This window comes from Ictalurus punctatus, chromosome 14, assembly GCF_001660625.3.
Source record: "Ictalurus punctatus breed USDA103 chromosome 14, Coco_2.0, whole genome shotgun sequence".
Lineage (NCBI taxonomy): Eukaryota > Metazoa > Chordata > Actinopteri > Siluriformes > Ictaluridae > Ictalurus > Ictalurus punctatus.
In genome coordinates, this window is record NC_030429.2 from 12,044,000 (window position 1) to 12,057,406 (window position 13,407).

Below are 13,407 nucleotides of genomic sequence, written 5' to 3' on the forward strand. Positions count from 1 at the left end.
TACTTAGAACTATTAACATACAAAAGTCATTTAAAAAAGACCCATTTTACATTCTAAGTAGCAGTAGCAAAGTCACAATGAGGTGCCTGACCTATTAAAATAGTTGAGTATCTGAGTATTTGTATAAAGGGAGGTATTGGCAAAATCTCGCCTGTAGTACATTCTGGCCATTAGGAACCTATTACAACTTTTGAAATGTGAAAAAAAAAAAACATTTAGGGGAATTATATCTCTAAAACATTTAGATGAGGTGAATCTCATTGTGATCCTGCTACAGCCTTTAGAATGTAACCATGTGTGTTTTTAAATGACTTTTGTATGTTAAAACTTTTGTCATTTTAATTAATGCTTGGCTAACGTCGACATTTTAACTCAGTGGGTGGAATTGCCAGACGGTCCCTTAGGCAATTGCGTTGTGCTACTGTGTCAGACTATTTTGCAAAGATGCCATAAATCGAAATATCTCCAATTCAAAGAATAAGAAGGCAAGAAACTATAAACGAGGCATATTTGAAATATTTTGCATTTTTGAGCAAAAATGGGTTTTAAACATAGTTAATTAGTAATATAATTGTCAATAGTAAAACAGAAAATTAATGAACATGTCTTTATTTGTATTTTATTTTTCAATTTTGAAACCAAAAACGAATGAACGCAACATACATGGGTCTATTAGATACATATTCCTTTATTCAAAATATTTTCACTGCATAAGAATTAATTTTTGCACTTGAGAAAGGAGAAAAACTGGCCATGGAATGGAGACTGAGCAGAATATGACAAATCACTGCCAGCTTTTCAATGCTGTGAAAGGTTGCTCTGGTCTTTTTTTTTTTATGACACTGACATTTGTGACTATACCATTACTATAGCTGGGCCGAATGCCAGGCGTCCGGCAGTCGCCCAAGAACATCCATCCTTGATCTAAAGATGGGTCACAACGCTCATTATCCTCACAGAGGGCAAAAACACAATACTGAGTGACAACAGGAATGGCAGATGCCAGTTCAGAAGGGCATGTGGAAATTGGGCAAACTTTAACAGGCTGTAAGGTAGAGAGGATGTCTTTAAATAAAGATGTCACAACATGAAAGCAAACTGTCTCTTCAGACCATTTAAACTGAGGCTCTTTGTATAGCAGGCAATCTTACTACAATGCCATTTTAACCAAACCATACATAAACGCAAACAACACACACTGACAGCACAGAGATGGAGAAATGTTCAACAGAAATATGCCAGTCCAGACTTTATAGTGTGTTTCCGCCTACCTTCCTCTTCTTCCTCTGTCTTCACTGCTTCTCTGGAGTACATGGCCCTTCTCAGGTTCTTCCTTTCCAATACTGTCATACCCTCTGCTACGGTCTCCTAAAACACAGCCAGGTATGCTTATTCACTAATGAAGTAGACAATTTGCACAATGCAGAGACACCATTACTAGACAAGAGCAGAACTATAATATTTGGAATTGGGGGGATACTTGGGCTTCTTGGTAGGGCAGACAAGATTAGAGACAGAGTTAGTATTAGAGTTAGTTCTTGTTCTCACTTATGTTACAGCAGCTTTAAATAGTCATTCAATCACCAGCACCCTTTTCTCTCTCTTGAAGGTAATAAGACAAAAAATGTTGCTGAGAAGCAAGGCCTTCCGTCCTAAATATTTTGCTGTGTCAGAAAACTTAATGGAAGAGCCTTACCCTCTGACTGTTGCAGACACTGGAGACCCCTTCCAAAAATGCTAAATAAATGTCACCATATAATGTCATCAAATGTCACCATATAAAGACTTACACATTTAAAAAAAAATAATTTATGTGAAGTATCTTCCATACAAGTTTCTAGGAATTAGCTGTTACTATAGAATGATAATACATTAGAATGTCCACATTAATATAAACCTGTGATTTTGTCTTCCAGCTGAAACTACTGTTAAATGTTGTGGAACATTAATGAACACCTTTTGACGAATCAGATTTGAGAATTCAATTTATTGCATTGGCTATAATCAGTGAAGCCCAATATATATTTGAAAGCAACAGAATTGCAGTAGTCCAATAGGCAACAGAGGTCCACTAACAACTGATGATGATGTTCCTGAATACCTTGGCGCATGTAACTTAGTCAATGTCTATGCCTTTTGTTGTCTCCATACCTCTGGTATTTCTAAACTGGTGTTATCTCCAAGTTTATTATCTGAGAGTATTCAATATTACAAGCTAGGTAACTGTGTGCATAAAGGTCTGAAATTACACTCGTCTGTCAGGAAAACTACCTTTCTGAAATAATGATATTATAAAGTTTTTCTTTAATTTGGAAATGTATTTTGAGGTGCCACAATAAGCAACATGGGGAGCACTACCCTCTCAGTGCCTCCTCTTATGTACGATCATAACTGAAGATATCATTAGAAGGTATCTACACCCATTATAAGCTTCTCGTTAATAAAATCCAACTTTAATAAGAAAGCCGTGCTGACTGAATAGAAAAGACTTGTGCATTAGGGTTGAAAAACAAATGTCCAATATAATAAAATCGTCTTGCTTTCCTCATCTAGGATGGTGCAGTTGCTCCCTCTGTGGGCTGTACCTTCTCAAATTCCTGGTCCTGGCGATTCATGAGGGCTTTCCATTGCTCAAACAGTTCCGGCTCAGATTTATGGATGTCTTTCAGCGTGCCCTCTGTCTGGATCGTACCATCCTTCATCGCAATGATCTATCAACATTCCAAGCAAATATCCAACCTATAAGCACATTGCTTCCAATCAGATAGTCTTACTATTCCATATATAAGAGATGGGAAAGGATGTGATTGATGTACTGCAGCCGTATATAAAACAGAAGGGGTGTCTGCTGTGTCGAATTAAAAGCTGAGTAATACGCATTGCTGGAGGAGTAAACAGCCATAGCTGCCATCCGTCACTGGCACAACAAGGAGGGCGATAAGTGTAGGGGCAAGCCTTTCATTATGCTAGTCACTGAGCAAGAGTGTGTTGCCTCTAATCTATCAGTCTGGAACTTTATAAAACAAACAGTTGGAAAGATGCAATCCAAGCTTGAAAATGCCAACCAGAGAAAAATAAACCACTAAATAAAAGCAAGATGTTTTCATCCATTATCAAAGATAAAAAGATGACAATACCCAGTCTGCATGAGGCAGGTACTGCAGTTTGTGTGTGACCAGCACCACGGTCCTCTTCTCCTCTCGGAGCAGTTTCAGAATACCCTCCTGCATCAGGTGATCACTCAGATGGATGTCCAGCGCTGAGAATGGGTCGTCCTGCAAAAAATATGGCAAAGGATTGAAATCCAGCCTAACATCAAATTTAAATCCCTTAAGCAGATTTGCATACTGTACTTTAACTGGTTTTGGGGTAAAACCAGTACCCTATAGGGTTCTTCAGGTTGTCCCTCTGGAGATACCTTAAAGGCATTGCATTTCATTATCAGAGAATAAATCCACTGTATCAAGTTAAAAACACAACTTAAAGAAACCCTTGAGAAACTTTTTTTTTTGAAGAGTGTATTGGTGACTTTCAATTATGTTTAATAATTAATTAATTACAGGATTCAGAACAGTCAGTAATAAATAGGACAGCACTACATCCAAGAATCTGGGAGGCAGCGTAAAAAAAAGTGTGACAGCTAAAAAATGGTATCCAGATTCCCCCTTTCAGAGAGGTTTCAAAGTAGAAACATTTTAGTGTGCAAAGGGTCATTTTGTTATTATTGATTCATCTATTCTAATTTCATTGTGTATGCAGCTGTCTGTACTAACGCTAGAGTATATGGAATGATGTTTGGACTCACCAGGAAGACTACATTGGTGGTCTGATAAAGGGCACGGGCCACACTGATACGCTGCCTCTGGCCTCCTGAGAGAATGATTCCCTGATAAGAGAAGAAAGGGGTTCATCAAGAGAAAGAATGAGACATAATGTATGACACGCTGCTGTAATGTACACTATATGGCCAAAGTAAGAGAAACCTATATCTACCTATACATATATACCAATAACACCTATATCTGCTTTTTGAACATATCATTTCAGATTTAGTCCCCCTTTGCTGTTATAATAACCTCCACCCTTCTGGGAAGGCTTTCCAATAGATTTTTGAGAGTGGCTGTGGGGATTTGTGCCCATTCAGCCACAAGAGTATTAGCAAGGTCAAGTACTGATGTCGGGTGTGAGACCTAGGGTACTGTCTGCTTTCCAGTTCAAAGTTGTTCAGTAGAGTTGAGGGCAGGGGTCTGTACAGAGCACTTGAGATTTTCTACACCAAGTGTCTTTGTGGACATTGCTTTGTGCACAGAAGCATTGTAATACTCCAACATACAAAGACATCCTATACAACTGTGTGTTTCCAAATTTATGGCAACAGTTTGCGGAAGAACTGGCCAGGTGTCCACAAACATTTGGCCATATAATGTACTTAACTTTTTTTTTCAGTGTCTGGCAGCATAGGAAATCCCTTCATATGGAACAATGACATTTGATATTTTTTATTATACATTTTCTTTTTATATATTAAAGTGCAGTTACACCCAAAAGTGAAAAAATTGCATTGATTACAGGGGCATCATGGAAAATCTGACAGCCGGTATCCTTTTACATACTGAACTGATTATCTCCATTCCACTACACATTGGATAAAAGCCTGACATTTACTGTGAGAGATTTTTATAACTGTATTTTTTAAATGTGCTCCTTACCAAATTTTGCAGGCAAATATAGAAAGAAAATAAAAAAGTTCCTTAAAAAAACTACATTTAAAAAAATCAATATTGTTGGAGACTCTGAAGAAGAGAGAGATTCACGGTTCAGATATGAGAAGCTGTTCACAGGACAATAGCCTGGACACTGCCCAAAGCTGGCATTTATGGAAGAGTGCTAAGAAGAAAGCCATTCATGAATAAAGTTGTATGAAATCCCATTTGGTATTTGCCAAAATGTATCCTGGAGTCTTAGCAAACAAAAAGGTTCTATGGTCTGATGAGACCAAAATTTAACTTAACAAAGTTTGGAGGAACCCCAATGCTAGTCCATCACCCTAAGATCACCATCCCCATAGTGAAGCATGGTGATGGTAGCATGATGTTGTCTTGTCATCAGCAGGCACTGACAAACTGGTCAAGGTTAAGGGCAAGAAGAATGGAGCCAAATACAGGAAAATCCTAGTAAAAAACCTGTTCCACTCTGCATGAGACTTGATACCAGAGCAGAGGTTCATCTTCCAACAGGACAATGACCCTAAGTATACAACCAAAACTACATTGAAGTGGTTCAAAACCAAGAACCTAGATGTGTTAGAATGGTCTAGTCAAAACTCAGACCTCAATCCGATTGAGAATCTGTGGCAAGACTTGAAACATGGTCTTTTTCGATTTTGAGAGAATCTGAACAATTTTCCCAAGAAAAATGGGCATAGCCGAGATACAGACATATCCGAGAAGACTTACAGCTGTGGTAAATAAAAACTCTGAATGTAGCTACAAAGGGCAGATGATTACTGAAAACCAATCGATATAAGCTTTCACACAACGTGAGACTGCAACACTTAAGTGCACAATATTATGATTGTACATTACATTTTCTACTAGGAAAGTACGCTGACTGTCACAAAAAGTTTGCATTATATCTGAGTCTTTATGGTTTACTGTGGGGGGTGTAGCAGAGTGTTGTGATTAACAGCACACTCACCCTTTCACCAATCTCCGTCTGGTCACCCTGTGGTAGGATGTCGATATCTGGCTGAAGGGAGCATGCCTCGATCACTGTCTTATACCTGTACAAACAACACACTCAGTGCTGCTGTCCGCACAACACAGTATTTATTCACGAAAAAGTCATTCCTATTTTCTTCAATATGATGCTTTGTTGACTGATGAGTAGTATGAAATTTTCCACCTTACTATTAAATATGATAATAACGAACAAATAAAAAACACTAGCATCAAACTGTTGATAATAACAAGAAAATGTCTTGATCTAAATCATCCATTCTAGCATATTAAACTGTGCCACTCCTAAAGACAGACTGATTTTGTCACTTCTTTTAGGTGCACGCAGGCCAGCATATTTACTGAAAGAGCAAGAGAGATGGAAGGGGGAGGCATTTCTGAATCATGATTGCATGATTGTTAAAGCAATTTACAGATGAACTAGAAATGAGCCAGAGTGACCTATACCAAATAATAAAAAGAGAGACAGACTGACAGAGAAAGAGGGAAAGAGAGAGAAGGAAAGACATGGTAAACACTTTAGCTCATTTTAGCTTAATTTCACCACAGTAACAGAAGGCCGGAAGTTGCTTAATGTCTTTTGAAAGACAGTCCATTAAAAACACAGACTAGTGACAGCACCATAATAAAACTGAACGAGTCATTCAAAAACAACATTTGGAGGACTGATAAGAGAAAACCCTGCCAGCGGTACCCAGATGGATAAACAGCAACATATGGTGTGTCAATTTGTGTTCTTAAGGCATTCATGATACAAAGCCGGGTCTGAAATCTACAGAACAAAACACAGAGGCATCACTAAGCACTCGAATGCACCAGCATAATCCAAATGTCATTATGACCTTGTGAACTATAAAATGAGGAACAGAGACTCTGAGGAGGGTAAATGAAAGCTTCCACCAGCAAAACTTGAACAAATAAAATGACTGACTGCCACAAGAGATTAATGCAAGTTATACCTTTGTTTGATCAGAGGCATTTCAAAAGTGATGTTCTCTACCACAGAGGCATTAAGAAGCCAGGGCTTCTGGGAAGCATATGCAACAGCACATCTTTTCCTGTTAGAGAGAGATAGAGAGGGAGAGAGAGAAAGAGAGAGCGCGCGCGCGAGAGAGAGAGAGAGAGAGAGAGAGAGAGAGAGAGAGAGAGAGAGAAGCTACTCTGCCAACATCAGCCTGCACATGTGCAATGGGACTCTTATTTTAGTAATGTATGTTTATCATGAGTCAATGCAGATTAGCCTGATCCAAACCCTTCAATATTCTGTTCATGTATTAGGCTAGGATTAGCTGTTTGGTAAACAATTAAATTTTAAATGAGTAAATATTGTAATTTAAATGCTGCTTTTTAAATTCTAAATATACATGAATAAATTCTTACTGGGCAGCATATTTGTTATTATGGAATGAGTGGATATGTCTCATGAATAATTATCATACTGCCATTCTGCTGATGCCAGAGGTGTAGGTTTCAATTCAGGTTAAATATAATAGTACTTCAATGATTGGTGGGTTGATTGATTAATTGATTGATTCTTTCATATATCTTCAGTAACTATTTTATCCTGGTCATGGTTGCGTTGGATCCAGAGCTAATCCTGGGAACACTGGCATGAGGTGTGGACACACCCTGGATGGGATGACAGTCCATCCCTGGCACTATGCTCTCACACATTCACACATAGGGACAGATTAGTGTAGCCAAATTCACCTGGTTTGTTTTTGGGGAAACCGGAGAACTCAGAGGAAACCCACACTGACAAGGAAGTACATGCAAAACTAGACACAGACAGTAACTTGAGATCAGGATCAAATTGGGAGCCCTGGAATTGTATGGTGGCAATGCTACCTGTGGTATATGACCTAACCCTAAAATGAAAACAGGCTCTAGGCTGTTTTTCAGTTGTCTTCTGTACATGAATGCAAAGAAAGTCTATAATATAATATATAAATATAAACTGTCATTTTTTACAAGAATATAAAAAAGTAAGGCCAAACTGAACACCCATAGTCAATCATAACAGTATAGTAAAAGGGCAATGGAAGAAACACTTCAACCCCCAAATCTACATCTATGGCTGATACTCAAAACTACTGTAAATAAAATCACATCTTATTTATACATTTCTTTTGTGTTTATCTGTGAGAATGTGTGTATACATACCGGAATTCTTCATCACCGGGCACATCTGGACTAAAAATAAAAGTGTGCGCACACACACACACACACACACACACACACACACACACACACACACACAAATATATAATTATGCCCGAATTTGTCTGAGTGACTCATCAATAAGGCTAAGATGAGAAAAGTACAGTATACTGTTCACGATAATTTATCGTAAATCACAACATTGAAATTAAGGTTTAAGGTTTAAGGTATTAAGGTTTTGGTAAGCTGAAATCTGATTTCAGGTGTGATTTGAAATTAGGTTTAGATCCACATCATGGAAAATGTTTCGTTTGAGAGGTGTCCTCGTTTGCAAACCCTAGAGCCTTAAAATGTCATACAGCCAGAAACAGCCGGCTGCTGCTTAGTATTTTCAAAGAGGCACAGGGCACACGCATACATACACACACACACACACACACACACACACACACACACAGTCACACACACACAGTACTTGTTGAAAGACGATGAGTACAGTCTCAGGTTAGGGTCATAGAGGGTATGATGAATAAAAAACCTAGCAGTCTATTTTCAAAGCTCTTTGGCAGTTCTTTAACCCATTTAAAGGCCTACTATCTGTAGCACTTTATATCAATACAGCAGCACTATATTAAAAAATCTATGAGCAAGGTCATGTTAGTGGTACACCAATTTCATGAGGTTATAAAATAACTAACTAATTCAGCTAATGAATGAATAAATTGTGGTGGTCTGGAAAAAACTTGCCAGATGTCAGTTTTGGCCAACATGTATTCTTCCTCAATGTTACAATACATTAAGAAACCATAAATATATTTAACCAAAACAACATGGAAGTGGATTTATTTACTATTAACCTTTACTTGGCTATGTTTCTACAAAGATCATGCTGGGTAAGGTATCATTTTAAAAAATGGTGGTTAAAAGCAGTCAGTCTGCCTACAGAAATGTAAAACCTTGCTAGCTAATTGTGATTTCCTCACACAGAGAATGTTACGCTTTGATCAAGTTGTGGTATATCGATGTGCTGTGGTGAAATGGACAAAGGCCTAATTATCAGATATCGGCTGTCAAAATATCGCTGCAGTCAAACTGAAAAAAAAATTAGGTTTGCAATTCGCAAAAATTCAGGAAAGGCTGTAGCTTTCAGAAATAACAGAAAATGTAAAAATGTTCTATTATATTCTCCAAGACTTAGGAGCGTTACTAACCCAGCTTTTCCAAAATACTCCATTGTATTGTTGAATAGACAGGAGAGGAGGAGGTGAGAGTAAGACTGCAGCTGAGCACACTGCTTGAGTGGTACTAGATTTGGGACTTAGCCAGGTTATTACAGAGACCAGCAGAGGCAATCAAAGAGAGAAGATTACAACCCTCCATGACCCACCAGAGAGAAACGTGCTGCAGCGCATAATGCTCAAGTACATACACACACACATGTAAAAACACAGGAAAGCAGCGCTGTCATAGTATATATCAACTGAAATTAAACCCTACGCCAGGAAAAACATACACAAAAACATTTATCATATACAGTATTTGTTAGCAAATGAATACAGGATGTGTACCTTTCATCTCCCTCTGAATCCAGCTTTGGAATACTGTAATGAGATTAAATGAGAAACATTTTCAGCACACATTATAAGTAATCACATCAATAATTATAATTATTGTGGAGGAGATGAATGGCTTCTGTTTAGTTCTAATTGAATGAATAGCTCCAAATTGTTAACACCCAAAAAACTTTCAGCCTCCATGTGGGTGGTTACAGATATTATGGACAATTAAAGCTATGAGCTCAAATATATAAATATAACAAGTTTTTATATTTTTAGGTCATCAACAATTTGAATTCAGTGAATTAGAGGAAATGCAGGTCCTAGTTGAAAAGGTTTGTTTCTCTGATAAATGATCGTAAATAACATGAACAGTAATTAGTATCATAAACACTACTTCATGTGAACGTTTACTGATTCCACATGTTGGGCCTATTTCATAGTTGGTGGCATAAAACCTAGTTATGTTATGTGTATTCAGAGTCTGGTTACACAGCTAATTAAATCGATTTTCTGGGAACCCCCATTCAGATTATGCAAATAATCCAAGGTTGCCAGTTTTTTTCTTGTGTCCAATACAGGGTATTTTAATAGAAAATGTGGACTAATGAAGCAAATAGCATTTTTTCTTTGCTGTTAAATGTATTATAATGTATATAAATAAATAATTTTTTATAAATAAAAAAATTAGAAAAGACTCAAATTTATTAGAAAAAATCTAATATTTGAATAATCTAGTATCCTGACAATATACTGCTGCATGAATAATGCTAGTATAAATTCTCACATCAATCACAATGCAGATTTGATTTAAGGTAATAACATGGCTTCCACCCTTATTATTCAGCAGCTAATGAAATAGCACTTGATCCGGCATTTCCCATTATTTTGCATTTGGCTTTTTGTTTTGTTCTCTGACATTAAACGTTTACACAACTTTATGTAGCCACAAGATATTAACACGAGGTCATGAAATTGTAATGTGTGCCTGCGATTTTATTCAGGTTACTCAGGTTGCCTTTGTTTTATCTTAGATTTTGTTTTAATTTCTGAAACAATATATTTGAGATATACACAAAAACTGAGGAAATCAGGATGGAGGCAAATACTATTTCACAGCACTGTAAGTGTAGTCAGGTGCGTAAGCTGAGCCCACATTCTTAATAGACTTCTAAACAGACTGTTTCCATATTTTTTTCTTGCATGTGAGGGCTAATTGCATAAAAAATTTGAAAGTTGGTCAAAAAGTTTTTTTATATTATAAAACTTGCCTCAGGTGTTATCACTGTTTGCAGGACTACCAGACCGATAAAATATAAAACTTTCTGGCTATCTAACATGTGACCAGGCTAGTTTGCTGTTACTAGCCAAGGGGAGGCACAACTAAGCTATCATTGTATGGGTTTAGCTGCTGTAGTGCCATGTAAAGTACATTAGCCGTCCTTATGCTCTGCTCACACAGTATCATGTTCATATAAACTGAAACTCATATAATGTTCATATAAACTGAAACTCATATAGACATTTACACATCTTGTTTTCGTGCTCAGCATGAGAGTATGTTAGTGTTTCAGTTTCAACCCCTTTACTGGTAAAAAAAATCGGCATATATCTATTTTCCCACACTAACTGACTATGTGAGCTATCATTTGGCAGAATTAAGCAACCAATAAGACACGAGTATGAAACCCTGTCTGACTGGTATTGCCTCCGTTCACTGAAGATAATATACAACACTCTGTTCACTGAAGATACAAAATTACAACACTGCGGTCTTCTTTTACTGACGTTCAAGTTATGTAGTAACAAACCACTCCAAGTGGAGAATTATTTGGGGTTAAAGAAAAAATCTACAGCCCCTAATGCCCAGGCCTGAGTGTAGTTCATAATTTTGCCCATAGGTAATTCAGTCCTCAAGAGAAGCAATGTCTCTGTTTAACTCTGCTCTGAATTCTCATCTACACTATATGAAAAGAAAACTTTGTTGTTGACTTTAAGGATACTATTAATTAATTAACATTTAATGAACAAATTTAATAATGCTCCTCATTCAAACTGATATAAAGCAAGAAAGATGGATTTAACTTCAAAGTCAGAATCATGTATCTTCCTAAACACTCACAAAAACAGTAAAACACTGCAAATTTAGGTAGACATGCTTAGCTGTAAACACATTTAAATGATTAACCTTTGTTAAGCAGCATTTAGCAGAAAAGATATGCCAGTAAACTTTCATCTTTATAGTGCCATCATTATGTTGCTTTACAGACGAGAAATGAGACTGAGGCAATCTATCACAATTAAAAGAAAGTTCAGAAAATAAACTTTGAACAATGATGTAGACAGACATGGAAGGTTTCCTGCTACATCCCAGATTCACAGATTGTCCCCTGCAACCATCTGAAGACCATTTCCTTTTGAAATATAAAAACACACCAATATAACACGGGCCACAAAGTCACATAAGCACACACAAACAATTATAATCAGTTACTATTTTGAATACAAAATCTCCTCTAAAAAGCATTTTAGGGTATTGCAATTACAGAGACTGGTAAACTGTTGGTCTTCAAAAGTCCAGCAAAAACAATCTCCAGTTTTATCCTGATTTTGTAGTTTGCATTATAAACTAAAAATGTGAGGTACAGAGTTACAGATGCACTGAATATAGTGTTATCTAATATTTCTCATTATGAGATTACTGTAAAACAAAAAAGGACTTTTAAACCTATTTACATGCTTTCCTCATTTACAGCTTCACATTATTATTGTAAATTTTTATTATTTGCTTACTTTAAGCTTTTATTTTAAAAAAAAAAAAGCAAATTCATTTGACAGTAGAACAAGGTTTAGATCTTTTTGATTTGATTATCATGTCATAATGAGAAGTAGTAGATAGGGCATACATACATTATACTGTTTTCTAAATATTTTGTCTTTATATATATATATATATATATATATATATATATATATATATATATATATATATAATTTCTTGCAGTGTAAACATATTTATCTCGTGTTTTTGCAGATCTCTGCAGAATAAAATATCAGCAAATAAATCACAAGCTCAGGTTTTAGATAGCTATATCGGAAGAAATAAAATATTGCACAAAATATAATGTATACATGAACTTGCTTTAAATTCAGGTGCAGCTAATGATGCATACACAATTTCTCATTTCTAAGTGAACACATAAATAAATGCACCCACATTCAACTGAATGAACGATCCATCGAATGATCCATCAATTCCAACTTTTCAATTACCAGAGCTTTGCGAATTTATTTAAAGCCTACCTTTCTATTCTCAGTGAGCTGCACTCAGTTAAACATTTGCAGAGTCAAGACCAATTTCAGCCCTGTTATTTAAGAGTCATGTTTGAGAAGGGCAGTAACAAAAATAGGCAAAAAGTCAAAAGGATGTAATAAACGTTGATTTGTTGCAAGATGTGTTTGACATGCACTACTGTAGGTGCTGCATATGTACCTGTTCCACGTCACAGTGCCAGAGATCCTTTGCATCTCTCCCAGTGCAGCCAGTAACAGAGAAGATTTTCCACAGCCCACCTGACCCACTATCATAGTCAGCTGACCTGGTGGGAAACACACACACACACACACACACACACACACACACATACACACACACACACACACACACACACACACACACACACACACACGTGCACACAAAAGCACACACATACACATCCACCCACCCCTCCCCGAACACGCACATGCACAAGCGTGGGCGCGCACACACACACACACACACACATACACACACAAACAAATAAGGAAAAAGAACATACAATTGACCCATTATCATGATGTACTGCAATTTTATAGACATTTTTGGAAACTCACCGAATGGAATCTTTATGTTCACACTGGAGAGTGTGGGTGCTCCATCAGTCCAGCTGAAATATCCATTGTTTATCTGTCAA

General features: G+C 36.9%; 1 protein-coding gene across 4 annotated transcripts in view; it reads right to left on the minus strand.

The window, feature by feature from the left end:
* abcc8 (ATP-binding cassette, sub-family C (CFTR/MRP), member 8) overlaps positions 1-13,407 on the minus strand; it is a 56,913-nt gene that overhangs the window by 19,882 nt on the left and 23,624 nt on the right. The window contains exons 16-26 of one of the 4 annotated variants that reach the window (XM_017485444.3): positions 13,328-13,400; positions 12,948-13,053; positions 11,803-11,868; positions 9,467-9,499; positions 7,902-7,931; positions 6,698-6,796; positions 5,698-5,782; positions 3,806-3,886; positions 3,138-3,275; positions 2,586-2,711; positions 1,272-1,368 (exon numbers count right to left, since the gene is read on the minus strand). In XM_017485444.3, coding sequence (XP_017340933.1) covers positions 1,272-1,368; positions 2,586-2,711; positions 3,138-3,275; positions 3,806-3,886; positions 5,698-5,782; positions 6,698-6,796; positions 7,902-7,931; positions 9,467-9,499; positions 11,803-11,868; positions 12,948-13,053; positions 13,328-13,400 — 934 coding nt within the window. The remainder of the gene's footprint in view (positions 1-1,271; positions 1,369-2,585; positions 2,712-3,137; positions 3,276-3,805; positions 3,887-5,697; positions 5,783-6,697; positions 6,797-7,901; positions 7,932-9,466; positions 9,500-11,802; positions 11,869-12,947; positions 13,054-13,327; positions 13,401-13,407) is intronic. The other 3 variants (XM_017485448.3, XM_047160171.2, XM_047160172.2) reach the window with 3 other exon arrangements.